Source organism: Chanos chanos, chromosome 3, assembly GCF_902362185.1.
Source record: "Chanos chanos chromosome 3, fChaCha1.1, whole genome shotgun sequence".
NCBI lineage: Eukaryota > Metazoa > Chordata > Actinopteri > Gonorynchiformes > Chanidae > Chanos > Chanos chanos.
Window position 1 is genome coordinate 39,797,578 of NC_044497.1, and position 18,922 is coordinate 39,816,499.

At 39.6% G+C, this 18,922-nt stretch overlaps 2 protein-coding genes and 1 non-coding gene across 5 annotated transcripts in view; 1 reads left to right on the forward strand and 2 right to left on the reverse strand.

Moving 5' to 3' along the window:
- The window catches only part of abl1 (c-abl oncogene 1, non-receptor tyrosine kinase), a 31,680-nt gene extending 21,780 nt beyond the window's left edge, over positions 1-9,900 (reverse strand). Inside the window, exon 1 of the mRNA XM_030767387.1 lies at positions 9,768-9,900. Coding sequence (XP_030623247.1) covers positions 9,768-9,900 — 133 coding nt within the window. The remainder of the gene's footprint in view (positions 1-9,767) is intronic.
- Positions 9,901-12,688: 2,788 nt separating this feature from the next.
- exosc2 (exosome component 2) lies at positions 12,689-16,982 on the reverse strand. 3 transcript variants are annotated; one of them, XM_030769231.1, is made up of 9 exons: positions 16,858-16,982; positions 16,054-16,155; positions 15,911-15,956; positions 15,707-15,796; positions 14,860-14,925; positions 14,485-14,553; positions 14,079-14,255; positions 13,797-13,925; positions 12,689-13,131 (listed from the first exon to the last, which is right to left on the reverse strand). In XM_030769231.1, exons 1-9 carry the CDS (start codon positions 16,980-16,982, stop codon positions 13,051-13,053), a joined length of 885 nt encoding a protein of 294 aa, XP_030625091.1. In that variant the 3' UTR covers positions 12,689-13,050. The 3 variants fall into 3 exon arrangements, with proteins under 3 accessions (XP_030625091.1, XP_030625093.1, XP_030625092.1); XM_030769233.1 differs by lacking the exon at positions 15,707-15,796; XM_030769232.1 differs by lacking the exon at positions 14,485-14,553.
- A 656-nt stretch (positions 16,983-17,638) lies between these two features.
- Positions 17,639-17,709, forward strand: trnag-ccc (transfer RNA glycine (anticodon CCC)). Its single transcript has one exon. It is a non-coding gene; the product is annotated as a tRNA-Gly (tRNA).
- Positions 17,710-18,922: the final 1,213 nt, after the last annotated feature.

Sequence of the window (18,922 nt, forward strand, 5' to 3'; positions counted from 1 at the left end):
ATAAAAGACCAAGTAGACTATTGTACGTTAATTCATTTCAATGGACAGAAAATGTAGGCTAGCCTATCGCCTTCTTTTGATGTGGGTATTTAGCCACCATAACAGCAACAGGCCAGTTACTTTAATGTTTATTCAAACAAAAAAGTGCATAGTGCTGCTACTTTTTTGTGGTTTTCAATAAAAAACGATTTCAGTTTGTGTATCACTGCTTTTTGAACATTTTCAGCACACTTTAACAATACCACGATAATACTGAAAACCGTGATAATTTTGGTCAATATAATCATGATAATACATTTTCATACCGTTTCATCTCTAGTTTGTCCCACCCAATATTTTCCAGGATTTTGCTTTTAAAAATAAATTTGTTGGGAGAATTCGGTTATCATCTAACCTACTGACTGAGGGGAAAAACCTTTAGCCGATGAATTCAGTTGCATACGCATCAACATCTCTGTTGTTATGGCAACATTTGTTAATAACCCAGAGCAAGCAGTGCCGAGAGGGATTGTGGGGATAGTGACATCTTTGTGCGCATTTTCCGTCATGGATAAAAGGAGGGGGAGAACAATACAAAAAAGGAAGCTAACAGATTATTTTATGGGGTAAACACTTGTAAATTTCAAACGTCCCAAAGTTTTTATCAGTAGACCATTCGTTGAATATGTTTTATTCATTCTATGGGTGGCACTGCTGAATCTCAGGCTCATGCAGACTAGTCTACTCGACGTGTGGAAGAGTTTACGTTCTTGGCTAAATTAGCGAGTAATTAAAATTTCAGGAGAGAGACAGACAGAAAATTAGGGGGAGAGAGAAAAAGAGAGAGAGAAGAGAAAGACAGAAAGAGAAGACAGAGACAGAGAGAGAGAGAGAGAGCGAGAGAGAGAGAGGAGCAGTGGTGCCAGTTATTTGAGAAAGGAATGCACAGGAGGTCACATTCCTGACTCTATTGCTGTGGCTTGCCCCATGTTCAACTCTAACTGTCTTCAAAATAGGCAATACTAGTCAAGCGTCTGCAGAGCTGCAAAGACTGGAGAGGATCATTTTGACTGGGAGTGTGGATGCTGCCAGTAAATCTTGCAAGTCTCTGATGTTCATGTCTGTAATACTTCCAGTTATGATTTAACAATATTTACAGGGGACTTGTGCACGTCATGTACCTGGTCAGTAAAAACACATTGCACCTACAATCACAGTTGAATTGTACACTGCTAATAAATTTCAAAGGGATATTAAGTGAATGTTCAAGTGTATTTGAAAGAATATGAATACCAAATAGAAAATTCTCATTGAAGTAACACTGCTATCCCACTCCAGTGGCCTGGTTCCATCTTCATTCAAGATAGCACACGTCACACCCCTCCTTAAAAAAAGCAACTCTGAATTCCACTGTTATCAAAAACTACAGACAAGCATCCTTCATTCCATTTAAATCTCAAACACTTGAGCAGGCAGTACTTACCCAGCTACACTCTTATCTTTTGCAGCACAGCTGCTGCTGAACTCTTATGTCTTTCACACATTCTGTCTCACAACAGAGAAGATATCTGCATGTCTGTTTGACATAGCCTATCTACCTGGATGATCACTAACTACCTGAAATTGTACTTGCACAAAACAGCAAAGAAAGTTTTCCTGACTGTCGGACTTTGTCATCACCACTGATACTCTGAATGCTAATCCAGGAACATCAGCAAAATCAGGCAGAGTATGGGGAGGGGGTGGGGGGCAGTTATTTCAGAGAGGAATGCACAGGAGGACACATTCCTGACTCAACTGCTGCAACTTGCCCCATGTTAAACTCTGACAGCCTTGACACTAACTTTATAGGACTTAGCGAGAAAAACTCAGATATCCCTTGTACATGTGAAACAATGCCAACTGCTTCTGTGTATACTTTGCACAGGCCAAAAATCAGAAAGTGGAATATGGACTCTATGGGACTTAAGAATGTGAGTGAAGGCTTAACGTCCTTATGTTTGACAGAGTCACCACCTTTGACCCTTACGAGCATTTTTTTATGAGTTCACTAGAACATTGCAAAGTGCTCAGGCAGGGCTAAGAGAACTTTTAGCCTGAAGAGCACACTGTTGCCAACACCTGCTTTTGTCAGTCCTACAACACAGTCAAGCACAAGCAGCCGTACCGAACAGTCCCTAAAAACCTGATCAGGCAAAAACACCGACAAAACATAAGCATGGCCAAGGTAAAGAAGAAACTCCAATAGAAGCAGTACAGTGTGGAAGTCCATGCTTCACCAAGGATATGGTCCTAGTAAAATGGTGTTAGCAACACCTGGTTATCCATTTTCCCAATATAGCCCATCCCTGAGTACTTGTATAAAATGATTACAACATATTAAAATCAATGATAACGAAGAAAATAGCCCCCAAAGTAGCACCACACAAACATTGTTGGCTGGCACAGCTTCTTGACACTTTTAACCCCTTATATAACCCCTAGGTCAGTTAGCACTGTGATACAGTAACAAGTTATGGGAATCTCACCCTGGGTCTGACTACACTAGAGTATAACCTGTGCCTGTAAACAAATTCAGGCCAATCAGCATTCAAGACCAGAGCTAACCATTTTAAGATCAAAATAATAACACAGGAATACACAAAACAGTAGACAACACAGTTTATTCAGAAAACAAGTGATGAAGCCAAAGGGCAAAGTCATTACTTTTTCAATGAAAGAGCCAACATGGAGTGTTTTAGATTATCACTTCATATATGATTATTGCAAGCCTTAAGATATTTACAACGCTTCTACTATTCAACAAGCTCTTATTCCATCAACCAAGAACTTAACTGCAGCCATGTTTATTATAAAAACTACACTCTTAACAGACCAGAATACAGGATTATATATGGGAGGGATTGTTGTTTCAGGAAAAAGAACTTGGAAGTTTGTGTGTAGGGGGAAAAATGTAATCTCTGACAGAAAGTGATACCTCTGGAGTCACATGATGGCAACACAGCCGAGAAGAGCCTCTGTGGCTCAACAGCTGGCTGAAACGAGCAGCGCATCTTGCCAAGAGGCGCCTGCCCCCCAGGAATCATGGGGGAGCTTTGGTGTCTAGACTGCACAGATTCCATGAGTTCCAGCCAAAAAGGAAAAAAAAAACAAAAAAAAAACTCCAGGGTCCACTCACATCATAGTGCATGCATGCTCTAGTCTAAGCAGCTGTTAGGTTACAGGGGATCCGGGTACAGAACTGCCAGGAAGCGTGCATGATATCACAGCATTCCCAGACCTAGTGGACAGAAGGCTGCTCCCCACTTACACAGACTAAAGAGTAACATGAGCATGCAGAAATTGCCTAAACAAATTCATCAAAAAAAAAAAGTCAACCAATAAAGCATGACCTAAATAAGTCACACAAAAAAACAGCAAATGCTTAGTGGCACTGGTTGAAACACTGCCTGTTCTTTTATTAGTGTCCTGATGGTTGAAGGTCAATGAGGAACTGTCCTCTACTGCCATCTGTAAGGGCAGTCAGCACTACAGGGATGTTCATCTGTGGTCAACCACAGGCAATAACAACAAAGTATACCAGGGGTATCTAATATATTAATCCAGTCAATAAAAGTCTGGTTTATACTATGGTTTATTACAATGAATAGGTCACTACTAGGCTATGCATAATAAAGGGTTCACAGCTCATTTTCTCCTGTAATAATACTGTTTTTATCAACATAAAATGTTGCAAGCACCAGCCTGTGATGTGGTTGCACAAAGTAATCAAGAAGCCTGGTGATCTCTGAAAACAACAGGCTACTGCATGGATCTGCATAAACTTTGTCACTGAAGTAAAAAGAAAGTGCATGATAATGAAGTTCAATTAACATTTCTTGATGTAACATACCAAGGTCTTCAGAAAAATCTAGTGAGAAAACCAGCAAAATGTAGTTTTAAGACACAAGCTATTCTTACTCATCAAGCAATCTGGAGTGAATAGTACATGGACATTTTTGTAAAATGACTGGAGCAAAAGGCAGACTTTGAACTGCAGTTGATTTTTTATTTTTATTTTATTTTAAGTCCTATTGGTCGGAAAACCAAAGAATTTTAAAGTGTCCCAGTCTGATGATGTAATGATAAGTGATGCACCAAAGTGCGAATTCTTGGCAGAGGCCACAGCCAGATTTCAGAAGCAGTGGGCCGAGAACCGAACACTGTGTACCAAATACCAGTATCACTTCTTTTGTCATTATGTTTTAGTGCCATTGCATAAATTAAATCATTTTTGTCTTTTGATTTAAATTAAACTGAACTATAGAACTACAAGGTAATTAAACAGAAATGTTATTACTGAACAGTGAATCCTTTAAAGGGTACACTATTTAAAAAAACTGAACTGAAATTAAGTGAATGAATGAATAGTAACATAAATGTAAACTCATTTATTAAATAAATCATGACTTATCATATATTTGTCAATCAATGTCACTGTCAATCAATCAATGTTTACACAACTAAGTCTCAACAGCAAAACAAAGCTGTATATAGTCGTTGTTATACATGTCTCATGGACAAACAGCATCTAATTGGGCCCCAACACACACATATATATTCACTATTTTCACTCATTCAGCCTAATACCCAATGTGCTGTTTTCCCCTATGTTTAGCCAAATATTTTCTGTAGCCAAACATTCGGTGCATCCCTGATAATTAAATTACAACTCCAGCTTAAATCATTAATGCATTGTGCGGTACTTGCAACAGAGAGGCTACTCTGTCTTTAAAAAAAATTGTCCTTTCAGCTTTTTGCTGGTTCAGATTGCTCTTGCTAGAAATCCGTGTCCTCTCGTTCCTCTGCTGGAGTATTCTGAGAGTTCAGTAGACGGGTGGCACCAGCATGAGCATTCAAGTAGGTCATGCATTATGCTACTGGAAAAAAATTACTTGATTGCCTGGGGGGTCTAACCATTTATTTTGGATTCCTCGCGTCCTAATCATTGAAAATGAGGAGCCTGGGACAAATTGGATTATGGAAACTATTTTTACTGAGTGTTTTGTAATTGCTACATAATCAAAGTGTTCATTCTACTTGTCATCACTTAGCTTCATTTTTTTTTTTTTTACAAATCAAATGATACGTCCTCAGACTAATGTTTGTGTAATGCTAACCGTAACTCTAAATGTACATGTCATTTCAGAACTATCTGAGAAGATGGGGTTAAAGCATTTCAGATGGAGTTAATAAATGTCTTTAATTTGATATAAAATACCGATTTGATTATACATGAGTATAAGAAATTATAAATGTGGATGGAAGCTTGGACGCAAGCAGATCATTTCTAAAGTTTGAAATGGGATGTGAAATCACTGTCCATGTGAACATCCATGTTTCATTAGGTTTATTTGCACGTGTTAAAAGGCCAAAAACACATATGACAGTGGATGTCTGCTTTGTTTTAAGGAACAGCATCAGGGCTTTGAACAGATTCCTCAGTCTAGTTTTGTTTATTTCTCATACAATTTATCCTGAGTGCTTCTGTATTCATTTGTTTCTGCACAGCTTTTACTGTATCAACAACCTCTAGCATGCAACACCCAGAACTGTGTGAGGACAGGCCTTTGCTTGCCCCTCTGTTGAGCCTCTGAGCAGGAATACTGTTCAATGAGAATCTTTATGTCGACCGTGCATTCAATGACTCCCAAACTTTCTGGAACTTATAAAACTCAAGACACATGGATACACATATAAAAACAAAAAAAAAGCAGTCTTGGAAGAGACCTCATACCAAATCACCAAAGTTCATCCCTTCTCTTCTTTCTCTCTCTTCTTCTCTGTGGGGTTTTTGTCCCTCCTCCCTCTGTTTAATTGCCATCCTATTGCACAAGAAGACTCGATGGAATGTAAGACCCTCTGCCTGTCATGACACTGATCATGTTACGGTGAGAAACTACAGAAGATAGTCAAAGTTTGTATTCCTCACAAATGATGCCCAATCAACAACACACCACACCACGCTTCCAGGTCAGGTCTGTGACTGGCCTGTGTTTTTAGCAGGCTAACCCACAGAAAGGAGTACAGCAAACCTTCTTTGTCAGGGAATAACCATCTGCAAGATATTCACTCTTCTTTTCGCACAACCTTTAAGCATATGTTTAAAGGCATTCAGCACTGGCATGCTTATGAAACATTTTAATATTCAGTCTGCAGTAAAACCTAATTAAGAATGTAAAGCAAGATCTTGACTGGGATACTTAATGACACACAATAACCTTAGGAAATTATCCACAACGATGATAGACAGATAGAATTCTAAACTGATGAATACTTGGCAATCATTTTTAAAGCAACCATATTTCATTCTGGTGCCACCAACCTAATCATCTGTCAGTTAGTTCTAGGTAAGGCTAAGTCAGCTGTGACTAGTGACAGTGGCAGTTGTGGGCTACTTGGAACATTAACTGTTTCTATGAGATCCTAGCACAGATGCCTTATCAGATACTGGCACAGATGATTAAAGGTTCTATTCTCAGCACAGCATGTGTACTTAATAAGGATTAACATAAGTACTGCCTAACATACAGACAGCGTTTGCAGACCAGTATGTTTAACAAGGCTGCACTGCTTGGTCTAACACTCTCTCCTGTGTGCTGGGTAGGGAGAGCTTGTGAGTGTGATTCAAAGACCTTCTCCCAAAGAGAAGATGCCTAGTAGGAGAAAAAAAAAAAAGTCAAGGAGATGACATACCCAAAGCATCACCCTCAAACACAGCAAACTCATTAAAAAGGCCTTTACTCCAGTAACTCCAGGTGTAGTGATAAACAGTGGCTTTGAGAATTAATGACTGTGATAAATGACTGTGAATGACTGAATAAGCATGATTTTGATCATGCTTAAGGGTCATGTTACTCATTAGGTTCTGACCTTGCAGCTGTGGACCCTCTCCAGCACCATGGGCAACCTTACACAAATTTCTCTTTCAAATGTCATTCATCACATCGCTTTTAGTTACTGGGGCTAATAACATGTAATAATCCACTAAGATATTGATTTCTAACCACGTATGTTACATTTTCTCAGGCCTTAGAGCACAAAATTTGGACCGGCATTTGAAACACTTCAAACTGGAATACATCAGTCTCCGATAAAAATACAGCTTTCAAAATCCCTCAGAAAATCATGGCCCCCAGCACCACTTATTGGGCACTTTGCCACCCCTTTTCTTTAGGTCTCCAAAATCTTGTCTAAATCCAGAGCAATGTGCGCTTTGGGGAAAACTTCACAGTTGTTCACATTGCCAGCAACCAAGACCAGCATTACCAGACATCACGTATTAATCAACAGCTGTAAATGTAAATCTCTGTGATCACACACACACACTGAACAGTGAGCAGTGAATTTGTCCTCTACATTTAACCCATCCAACACACCAGTAGTGAACACACACACCAGACGCAGGAGCATTCCTTGCGCCCAGGGAGCATTGGGGTTAAGTGCCTTGCTCAAGGGCACACAGCCGTGGATGTTGGTCCTGGGAATCAAACCGGTCACCAGCCCGGTTCTCTAACCTTTAGACCACGGCTGCCCAGCTACAGGTAAGCATAGGCTATAGGTTGCAGTTTTAACTCAGAGGACTTACTGCAATGAACTTTGAGTTCTCTGCCCATGCCACATCTCCCTCTTTTAATGCAGAGGAAAACATCTGTCACTTCTAAATCTTCAGGTGGACACCTTAAGCTTCTTTTCATGCACACTCAAAAGCTTCTCTGCTCACCTGAGTGTAATCACAAAAAGAAGGCAAAACGTTTGTCCCCTGTTCTCCAAGCTGTCTTGTATTGTTGACAAACCAGAAAATGAACACAACCAATTCAGTGATTCCTGTTTCTCTCTTTCTCTGTTATCTAAAGCTACAGTAACCAACTAAATAGTCTGATCCATGTACCATGTCGACCGGTATCTTTGTGCCAACGGACCAGAGGTAGGGTATAAGTCAACTTCATGAAATCGATTAAATGTGAAGGTGAGAAATCGATTGATGAAGGAAAGAAATGAACAATTATAATTATATGTTTGATTACAAAATAAACTAACGAAATGAACTAATTAAAAGCCATTTGTGTGATGTGAATTTTGTGTTCATGCTAAAATGCTAATGATGCTAAGTCAAATTTCAACCCGCCATGGCAATGATCAGCCTCTCCTCCGCTGTGCTTGGGAACTCATGTTTGTTGGGAACAAAAGTTTACACAGTTGTTTTCTCTAGAATTCTCTAATACGGAGCACTTCTTAATTCCAACTGGTTGCCGCCGATCCGCGTCATAGCACATTACCATAAAATTAACCAAACTTCAACTTCATTCTGATGCCCAAACCGCCCAAGATGCGCCATGTCGCTCCCCGCCACAGAGAGACGTTGGCTCACATAGACAATGAATGACGTCCGGTCGTTTTGATACTCTTGCTGCTTCTAGTGTGAACGCACAGTTAGTAATTCATTTAAACAAGCCGAACCCCACATAAACTCAGTCTCTTTCTTTAACAACTGTGGAACAATAACTGTCATTCTGTTGTTACTATAACTGTACTTATCAAATATGATAAAGATTGTTCAGCCCATTCATATTCTGGCATCTCAGAGTACATACAAAACAGAGCTCAGAGTTAGGCTACATTCTGTAGTTACTTTAATGCACTGTTATACTCAAAATTACTGCATCTATTCTTAAACATAGCTTGATTTGAGAAAAACAGGTCCGTATCATGGACGTGCTCCCTTTTTAGTATTACTTTTTCATTGGCATTAGACTCTCTTTTTCATTTTAGTTTTAGTTTGTTTGCTTTTTTTTTATTATTATTATTATTTGTTTAGCTCAGACCATAAAACCACTGTATTTGCAAAGGGACAAAGACTGTTCAACTTTGGTTGAAAAGCTAACTGCTCACAGTGCATTCACAGGAAAGCCAGTGATTCAACAGACCATGTGAACACATGTGATTGGTCAAATGACTCAAAAACACTTAATACGCAAGAACATGTAAACACTGTGATTGGTCAGTTTGCTTTCAGTAAGCCGAATGAAGCTTGTTGAGAAGTAGGTTTTTAACATTGTGGGAATTTTAATGTAAAGAGCAATTCTGCTTAATAGCTTTCAGTTATGATTAGTTAATTAGGGAAACCAAAATTGCAATTACACTTAAGTACCTCCACAACAAATATTAACATAACTTACCCCTTTGCTTACACAACAAAGTGTCATGCACTTTTACACTAACACCATCCAGCTCATGTGTTAGATCGAATTTGCATTACATAACTGGACTGTGACACGGCTCAGAATTTATTATTTATGTCAAATCCTTTTTCAAAAAGGAAAAATGAGAGAACACAATCAACAACCAACACAACATTCTACAGTAAAGGTCGCTAAGTGCTAACTGTAACAATTTCTAAAATGTGTTCAGCTTTGCTCTGAGCCGCTCCTGGTCAGCAAAGCTGAAGTGACTGTTACTTGAATGTTTAAGTGGATTACAAATGCAGTGGCTGCCAGCTAAATCTCATAGTAGTAAAAGAGTCTGCTTGCTTATTTCAAAAATGCCATTAGCATTTTCAGTTACTAAACTCTGGTGAATGCAGTATGGCATTAAGACAGCTGCACAGGTGAACATCACTGGTATATGTGACGATACTAAGTATTTCTGTTCGACACATGACAAAGAGGGTAGCCTAATTAACGAACAATAAACTGGAAAGTACTTCAGCGGAGGATGATGGCAAATACGAGAGAGTAACTCTTCCTTACCGTGCACTTCAAAGACATTGCAGTGTTGGCCTCCTTGCCGCGACAAATCCCTCTTCCCACCCTTGATGAAGTGTAAGGCCGGCAGGCTTGGTCTCCTCTGGTCCCCAACAAACTTCCCTGGCTGCTGCCCCATAAGGGCAGTTGCCAGGCCGAAGCCGGGAGGTGCGGCTGCTATCGGTCACAGTGTAGCTGAGCAGGTGATGAGCTTACACCCGCACAGAGGGAGCTCCTCCGTAGTGTAACCAATGTCCGTCAGTGTGACAGGTGAAAAAACCACACAGTGTGAGACAATGCTCACCTCTTGATCCCACTTATCACACCAGTGTAGTGTTTCTTGATGTCCAGTACAGAGATGTAGCTGATGCCAAGTCTGGCTCTGAAATTTGCTTTGCTCTGTATCATGCATTGACTGCTGTAGTATAGAAATTAGGTCACTGACACTTGTGTGGTTAACAATGACCAAAAAATGTAATCAGACGTCAGAAGTCTGGAGAAAACATCATCCAGAGGAATTCAGTCTCTTTCAAGGTGTAGTGTGGTTATGCTAAAGGAATTTCAAAAGAGCAACATACACATTTCATCAATGTCCTTTTACGGTTAGTGTCAAGATTATACACAAATCCATTAACCAATACATAATGGCGAAATTAACACTTAATTTGTCTATGATTTGAGACCAGTCCACAAGCTAGGCGGCTAAAAGAGAACCTGGGCATTAGCCGTGAACCCCGATTTTGTTTGAAGGATGTTACAAACGCAAGGGCAGCACTGATTGTACACTAAGTTTAAACTACAATCACTCTGAGCAAATAAAGTAACCCATGTCTAAATTCCACACAATTATTACAACTGCTGGAAATAAAAACAGTGCATTTATGTTTCATCAATAATGACCTCAGTTAGTGTGTTTAATAACTCTGCCGAGCAGTATTATGGTCCTTGTAGTGAATAACAAGTTATCAATGTTTATAGCCTCCGTCTTGAAAATGCCTGAACAATCGACACCGGGTACTTTATCAAATTTCAGTATGGTCCATTTAGGTAAGAGAATTTAAGACATGTGATAAGCAAGTCGGGTACACACACCTCAATCAACTTAAACCGCCATTTGACGATTTTCAATACTTATACTGGCAAGACAAATAAAAGCCCGTGCAACAATCTGAAACATTCCAAGTGATTATGTGTGTGCACACTTTTTCCGACGATCAAGCTATTTTCTGGCTTTAATGTAGTACTAAAATCACAGTACTCTGTGAATGCGGAAAAATTACCCCGTTTCTGGCCGTACCCCGACTAGATAATCAAGCAGGAGCTACGCCAACCGGAAACGTTTAAAGGCTTGGCACTTAATAACAACATTAAAATTAGGTTTAACCACTAAATTAGACGATAACAAAGCAACACTTCGTTGTAAATATCAGTACAAACGATATTACAAACTTCCAGCTGTGTAAGATCAAGCAGCTAACCAGCGACTAGAAGCTTGTGTTTCTTATGTTCAAACAGAGCACAAATCTTGAATCTCAACTGATAAAAATGCATCTGTTGTCATGGATGTCACCTCAATATAAAATAACAACTTTTCAGAACACTACACTCTACCCAACAAAGACGACCAATATCTGCTTGTAAGTATAAACTAACTTAGCCGCTTAGCAATATTCGAACGTATTGCCATCAGCTGGAAAGTGTGCGGTGCAAAAGTGAATGCACATCGTCACGGTCAACACAAGCTAGATAATTCAGCTGGCTGATCGAATACCTAAATATTTCACCAGCTAGTTAACATATACTTGCGTCCTACAAGTCCATCTTGGCCGTATAAGACAAGAAGAGCAAACACAGCAACAAACTCCTGGAGACAAATTCTCAACTTCCGTGTCCAAGCTTTCTGTCCCCCTCTCCCGGGCTCCCAAATACACCCGTACCTGGGACACTTTCACCAAGGCACTGAACCTGAAGTTTTCGTGACTGTCAGACTGCCTTCTCTGCTCCCTTTCGTAAGTGCACTACAGAAGATAGTCGCCTTTCGGTCATTTGGCGTCCAAGACAACGTTATGCTATTTCATTAATTTAACGGCAATTAAAAGTTTGTCGACAAATCGTCACAGTAGAGGCCGCCATATTTCCACAAGCAAGGTGCGTTGGTTAAAGGGGTGGGTTACGCTCGACGTCAGAACATGCGTTCTTCCGCCAACAGACAAAGCCATGTAAACGCCCACAGAGCAGATGTTTGTGTTCGCCTCCCAATATATTGGTCTGCTTTTAAAACTTCGTGATAATTTGAGTCACACATTTCTATAGATGACTGAAATTTTTTGAGAGACAAGGTTACCTTATTTAGTTAATATACAGTTTCGGTGTATTTGTCCAAACGATTGAATACAAACTGTACTCATTTTTAGGAAAAAAGTTGTATAGGTAATTTTTCTAAATATATCAATTTGTTAGATATTGTCTCGCGACTACGGAAATGCTTGAGTATGGAAACGAGTGTATCACACCTTTAACAAACTTATGAAAAGTTGCACGGAGAAAGCCTTCAGATTTATGATCATTTCTAGACCATCCTTGGTTTTGTTTTGTAAAACAAAAAAAGACATCTAGGAACATTGTTTTACTACAAAAACTGTACCACTGATAAACACATACCTACGACATAGTATCAGAGCAGTCTCCCTGCAGTACATGCATTCGTACTCTGACAAATTTCGGGTTAAGAATTTTGTATTTTAACAGACTGTGTCTGAGTAAAACTACTGATCTGTGATCATAATGACGTGCACACACAATGTCCACGTTTGCAAACTGAACTGAATCTGAAGTGTCTCCTGGGTCCAACAAAGCAGCAGGTGATGCAAAAACTACCAACAAACCAAAATAATGTGTTTATTGAGAAGACAGGTGTATAATTTCAAGTCAAAATGTTATAATTTCCAGATAATTTATGGCAAAATGGTTGTATTTGTTGATTCAGATATACTCAAAATGTATCCCAGAGGAAGCTTTATCAGAACAGAATATTCACAATATGGTTAAAAAGCAGAACTGTCAAAGCTCATCACAATGTCAGACAAAGACAGGTTTTATATTATAATGAGCACAGCACCAGCTGAACTTGAATCTTAAGTGGGGGGAAAAAAAGAATGAAGAGGTCTACCCACCCTTTTACAGTGTTTAGGGTGTTCTAATGTTAATCTTGGCTGTTCATACCTAATTTTGGTATGAAAAGACAGTCCTTTTCTTGGAATGATTTCATATGCTAAAAGTGACTTGATCTTTAACCCTCCTGCTCCATCAGTCGCTGCCGAGTCTTCATCACAATTTCATCCATCACTTCTGGCTTTAGGATATCTTTGATCTAAGAGACGACAAGAAAGTAAATGAAATGAAGGTATACAGTTTTTTAGGTTAAGAAATATTCCCTGTGGTCTAATTTCAAGATTATTTTGAATGTAAATTCCATACTTTGCCAGTTTTCAATCACTTGTGAAAACAGACGGCAACAGTGGCTTAGGTTTATAGGTCCACAGAAGGATGTGGCAAGTAGCTGGTTAGAATTCAGAGTGAGTGCCAACTACGGATGGGTTTCAAGTTCTAATTTCCCTGCACATGAGCGAGACACTTAACCCCAACTTACTCACTGCTGCATCCATCTTTTATCACACACCCAAATGAGGCAGTATTGAAAAAGAGCAAGCATGCTCAATACTGCTTCAGTAATAATTTGATATGGTATACACTGGAAACACATTCACATGATATGAATACCCTAATAAAATATGCCATATTTATTTAGTAATATTAAACACAATGAACAATAAGCATGTTTAGGTGTACAGGATAGTTCAATGGAAATGTGTTTAATTTCAAAATCTTCGGACAAATTACTATGGCAACTCCCCTCTACTTTTGCAACCCTACATGTGTATCCAATGAAAGTAGTGTAGCTGACATTGTCAGATTCCGTGTGTTAAAAAAACCTTTGTATTAAAAAAGCGAAAGAAAAGACTACTCTAGTCATACCTGGTGTGAGAGGGAGGATTCAAAGCAGTAGAGCACACTGGTATCGTAAAGCAGTATTTTGTGGGCAGCCAGGACCAACAAGCAGTTCCTTAACCGAGAGATAACCTCTCGATCTGAGAGTGGCACAGGCTGAGAGAGTAGAAGAGAGCAACACAGTCACTGATGAAAAAAAAAACAACTTTCCTGATTTTTATCTGCTGAGGTTTTCCCCACAGGTCAGCTATTAACACAAAAAAAAAATCACACAAAATGAAAACAAAGCTACAAAACTCCAATTCTCACCTCCATGCTTGTGTAATATCCTCCTGCTTCTTCATCCTGCTGTCCTGGAGTAGGGTACAGCCATATATAACCATTGCTCCCCAGAATGATGGAAGCCCCACATGGCAAGTTGTGAAAATGAGTTTTCTGTCTCTTCACCAAAGAGGGTGACACAAGAACTAACACCCCTTGTCCCAGCTATGAGGGGGAGACAATTAAAGAGATAGAATCTGATCATCACACTTTTACAAACATTAACACTCATCAGTGAAAGAAAATGTATCTTCATTTGCAAGATACCTGTGTGGCTACTAACACATGCTTTGGATACTGGAAAACATATGCAAAGGAGAGTGATCTGCGATTTCAGATGAATGCTAAAAAATACAGCTACAAATTCTGTCATAAAAGGCTGTGTTACACTTACCTTTCCATACTTTAAGCTGCGAGTGTGTAAAGAAAGAGCCCCATCTGCAAAAACAGACTGTACTTCTGCCTGAACGAGAACAGTCAAGGGGAATCTCACACAGTAATTCCTATAATTAGTGTAATTAACTGAGATGGGATTACAGGTAGTATTACCACAGATGAACTCTTTTTAAAGATGCACCTTCCAACCAAAACAGTGAAAGGGGTATGAGCACAGCTCATGATGTTCAACAGTTATAGTTAAGGACACTGTAATTTGTGTATGGCAAGTATCATTAAATGTCCACTATGCAAAAAAAAAAAATGTGTTTGGGATAAATGGCCTATAAGTCACTGATTTATGGATGCTCCGCACTGTAATTTAATAGGATACGCTGATGAGATCGCCCTCTTGTAAGTAGTCTCTCATGCTCAGTTCATCCTCTGCTGATCTCCTCCTCTGAAATAAACAATCAAAAGTTTGAACAAAAAATACTGATTTACAGCGTTTGATTACAAATTGCTCCCTATTGTTTTTACAACACACATTAACCTTGTTGATGAGCTTTACTGTAGGACCACAGATCAGGGAATTTTCCACTAAGCACTGAGTTTAAGGCCACCTCAGGGCTTACGCATTACATTTGCGGCCTTGATACATTTGCCCGTAAAGTGCTAACCCTTGGGGGCTTAGCCCTAGCCCTGCTCTTGACTGCCTCATCTCCACTACACTGATACCCTCTAAGCTTAATTCTCAATTTGGGTTATAGAATCAATCTAATGGATTTGTTCTGAGCCAGTCTAAAATTGTTGATCTTGAGATAGAGAGTCAGACACCCTTGTCAACCTAAAGGCTCAAACTGACAACACAACCATCAGGATATCTTTTTGAAAGTGGGACAGTTACCAGTGGCACTGCCCTCGACGGGTTCATCCTCAATACAGGAGAACGGGGAGACAAGCAACATAAACCTAAGCTCATTCGACCTCTGTTTCTGCTAAGAGAATCACCAATGGGATTCCATCATCCTATTTTTAGGCGCACTTGTTTTTGCTCCATATTTTACCATTAGCTGGTATCTCTTTGTGTTTCATTTAGTATCTAGGTCCAGAATCTGAATTTTCTGAATGCTTTCCACAATCACAAAGTCATGTAAGGGACTTTCAATCAACAATCCATATACTTTCATAATATACAAGATTGGACACTTATAAGTATATCTAAATTAAATTCTATTCACCAGCTCTCCTCCCGGAAGATTGACAGAGGACAACAGCAGCACAGAATCCAGACGGGAGTTGGTTTCTACTTTCCATCGTTTTTGCTGAACCTAAATGGAGAGAAAGATATACTTGCAAGTTTTATATGGTTTAAATGTTCCAAATTCAAGAAGTTAAAAAGGGCAACTGTCACCTGCTCTAAAACTCAACTGAACATGACGTACCTCTGTGATCCTACCAACTACAACATCACCAACTTCACCATTGAACCTTAAAGTAGAGGGAAAAACAGCTTTAAAATACTCCACATACTGTACTTCCTTTTGGCAAGAATAATGAATAGAAGAGCTTTTGGCTGAGTACTCACCTAGTTTTAAGTGGACGCACACATATCAATTTGTTGACCCTTTCCACCTCCCCTGCCACTGAGGCTGTAAGCTTCTCTTCATCCATATAGGTTCCATGACCCCTGAAAAGTGAAGGTGATGAAATATTTGTCTGAATGATACAAACATAGTTAGGATTAGTACAAGAGAATGGTTTCTGTGTTCATGGCATGCAAAATTCCTTGCAATATCTTTTACTGAGTCTGAGGGTACTTAACACACACTGCTGTAGATTTCTATGGGCTTGAGTTAAAATAACAGCACAGGTTGAGTTCAAGAGTCTACAGTTGGACAGTGATTTAGGGTTTCACCACGATATGCCTTTTTATTTGTCCAGTATTTGTTTTGTGTAACTGGCGTAATATCATTTCTTTGTCCATAAATTCCCCACGTACAAAACCCAGACTGTTTGCTGCTATTCACAACACCTTAACCAAATTAACCAATAGCCACAACGTCATTACATCGCTACAATCTGTTCAAGCTTCTAATAAAACCTGGTTGACATCACAACCATTGATTTCAGTCAGTACAGCATATGTTTAGCCTGAAGCCAACCAAAGCCTAAGGAAGAGAGCTATTCCCCGAATCCACGCTTAAATCGTGCATACTGGACCCTGTGATTAAAGTCTGTACGTCATTATACGTTTCAAACTGCAGTTCTGATTTATTCAAAGATCTCTTAATCACCGCAAAGTTTCTGCAAGCAATGAAAACAGTTTACATTGCTTCGGTCATATGGGGAATATAGTATTTCCACCCAAAACTAAGTGCTGAACATTTACCGCATAAACCCCGTGTCAGATGTGATAACATCTCCTGGAACGACTAGATGTTTTCCATCTAACAACGAAAGAGAAGACGATGAAATTTGTTCTCCTGCAGTAGGCAACCTCATATCAGCCGCCATGCTTCACTCCAACACATTGTATGTGTCGCTCGTTGATAACGTCATCCAGTCTCGGAACCTCCTCCTTCGTTTATTTCCCTTTGACGTGATGCTACATTAGAAGACAATGGGGTACAGTCGGGCTAAATAGGATAGATAAGTGAAATAAATAGCCTACATCTGTACATCTAATTTGGTTATGACTGCCTAAATTCGTTATGCGGATATCGCTACTTGGACATAAAACAAAAGTTAGATTAATTTGTTAATCATGTGATAAATGAATGAAGGGTAATAAAACCGGTCAGAGGGTGAAACAATGCTGTGTGTGCAGTGTATAAAACAAAAGTATGTACTAATCTTTCTTTTGTTTTTTGCAAATGTTTTTGTCCATGTGCCCACATTTAATCTCAAAAATTTCTCATTTTACTCTCCAAGTCCCAATACATTCCTACGTTTTATGCTCATTGCTACATCATTTTAAAAATTGTTGGCCTGCCGCATTTTCTGTGTGCCGTCTTTTAAAAAAAACCAATTAAGATTATTTTCGTGGTTTCCCCGGTCTAAGCTTCACCTCTGCTTATGGAGATTTTGTGATCTGGAAAAACATTGGGGAACGGGCGGTGTGATAAGTAGGGACATATATTTAATTCGACCGGATATCACTGGGGTCATCGGCGCCGCTGGTGTAGTGGTATCATGCAAGATTCCCATTCTTGCGACCCGGGTTCGATTCCCGGGCGGCGCACTGCACTTTTATGGGCAACCTGTGGCCCAAAGGTTAGAGAAGTGGGCCTGTGACCAAAAGGTCGCCAGTTCCATTCCCTGGACCGGCAGGAAAACATCCATGGTTGAAGTGCCCTTGTGCAAGGTAGTTATCCCCCAACCGCTTCCCGGGCGCTGCAGCTGCCCACTGCCTCTCGAGTGTGTTCACTAGGTTGGGTTAAATGAAGGGGACAAAACTCGATATGACGATCTAAAGATTATTTCTTATTCTATTGGGGATTTGTACTTTGATTAAGTTTCAACATTTTTGCTACAAAAGTGCTTAATACTAAATATGTCCAGACGGCACTGTGGACCAATTTTGAGAATCGACATAATGATTCCCCTTGCACCCCATTCTCTTTGGTCAACAACGTTATCAGTCTGGTTATACTCACCAGTAAGAGTGACATTAAGAGGGCATTCAAGACAATGTCCCTTCACCCAGTGGCCGTTTGTCTTAAAATAGTGGTCTCAGTTTGGTTTTGTCGTCAGATTGACAGTGCTAGCAATCATGCATTTTCAGTATCTCATCCAAGGTTTTACTGGGTAAGGTCTGACAGTGCCTTTTGTGCTGCACTTTATAGACAATTTCTTACTTAAGAACTTACATTCTTATTTGCCCAGTTGTGCGTTATCTCAAGTCAAATCCACTTTCCATTCATTGTGCATGTCCCTTCCTTCAAAAGGAAAAAAAACTTTCCACCTGGTTGGAATTTCTTGGCATTATCCTTGACAGTATCACATAAAAGCCTCTGTCCCATCAGACAAGCCCAACCATTCTAATTCACATTGAACTGTCCTCTATTGGATAGAGTCAATCCCCACACCACTACAAATTTGAGGCTAAATTGGTGCCTGCACAAACAGGCAGTTTTGATGTCCATCAACCCGCTGTAAATCTTCCACCAGATTTTGCAGGACAGATGGCAAATTCAATCTCTCCTGTACTTTACTTGTAGTAAATTATTTGTCCTTTTTTCATCTTTTGTCTCTTTAGTCTCCCTGGCTGAACTGAAATAAAGATTTAAGTCACTACATTTTTGACCATTGCCTTGGTCTCAGCTATGTCTCTCAGAAGAATGATTTTCATTCTCCAGACTGTCACTTAGTGCATGTGGTTCTGTGCTCGTTAAAGCTTATGATTACAACGGTGAGGTCCATTCCATCTGAAATAAAGATTTTATTCAGTACTT

Excerpts from the sequence above, each read along its gene's own strand:
- exosc2 (XM_030769231.1), bottom strand. The coding sequence starts at position 16,982 with ATGGCGGCTGATATGAGGTTGCCTACTGCAGGAGAACAAATTTCATCG. Across the intron at positions 15,957-16,053 it reads GTGCGTCCACTTAAAACTAG|GTTCAATGGTGAAGTTGGTG; the intron begins GTGAGTACTCAG and ends CTCTACTTTAAG. Across the intron at positions 14,926-15,706 it reads ATCTTCCGGGAGGAGAGCTG|AGGAGGAGATCAGCAGAGGA; the intron begins GTGAATAGAATT and ends TGTTTATTTCAG.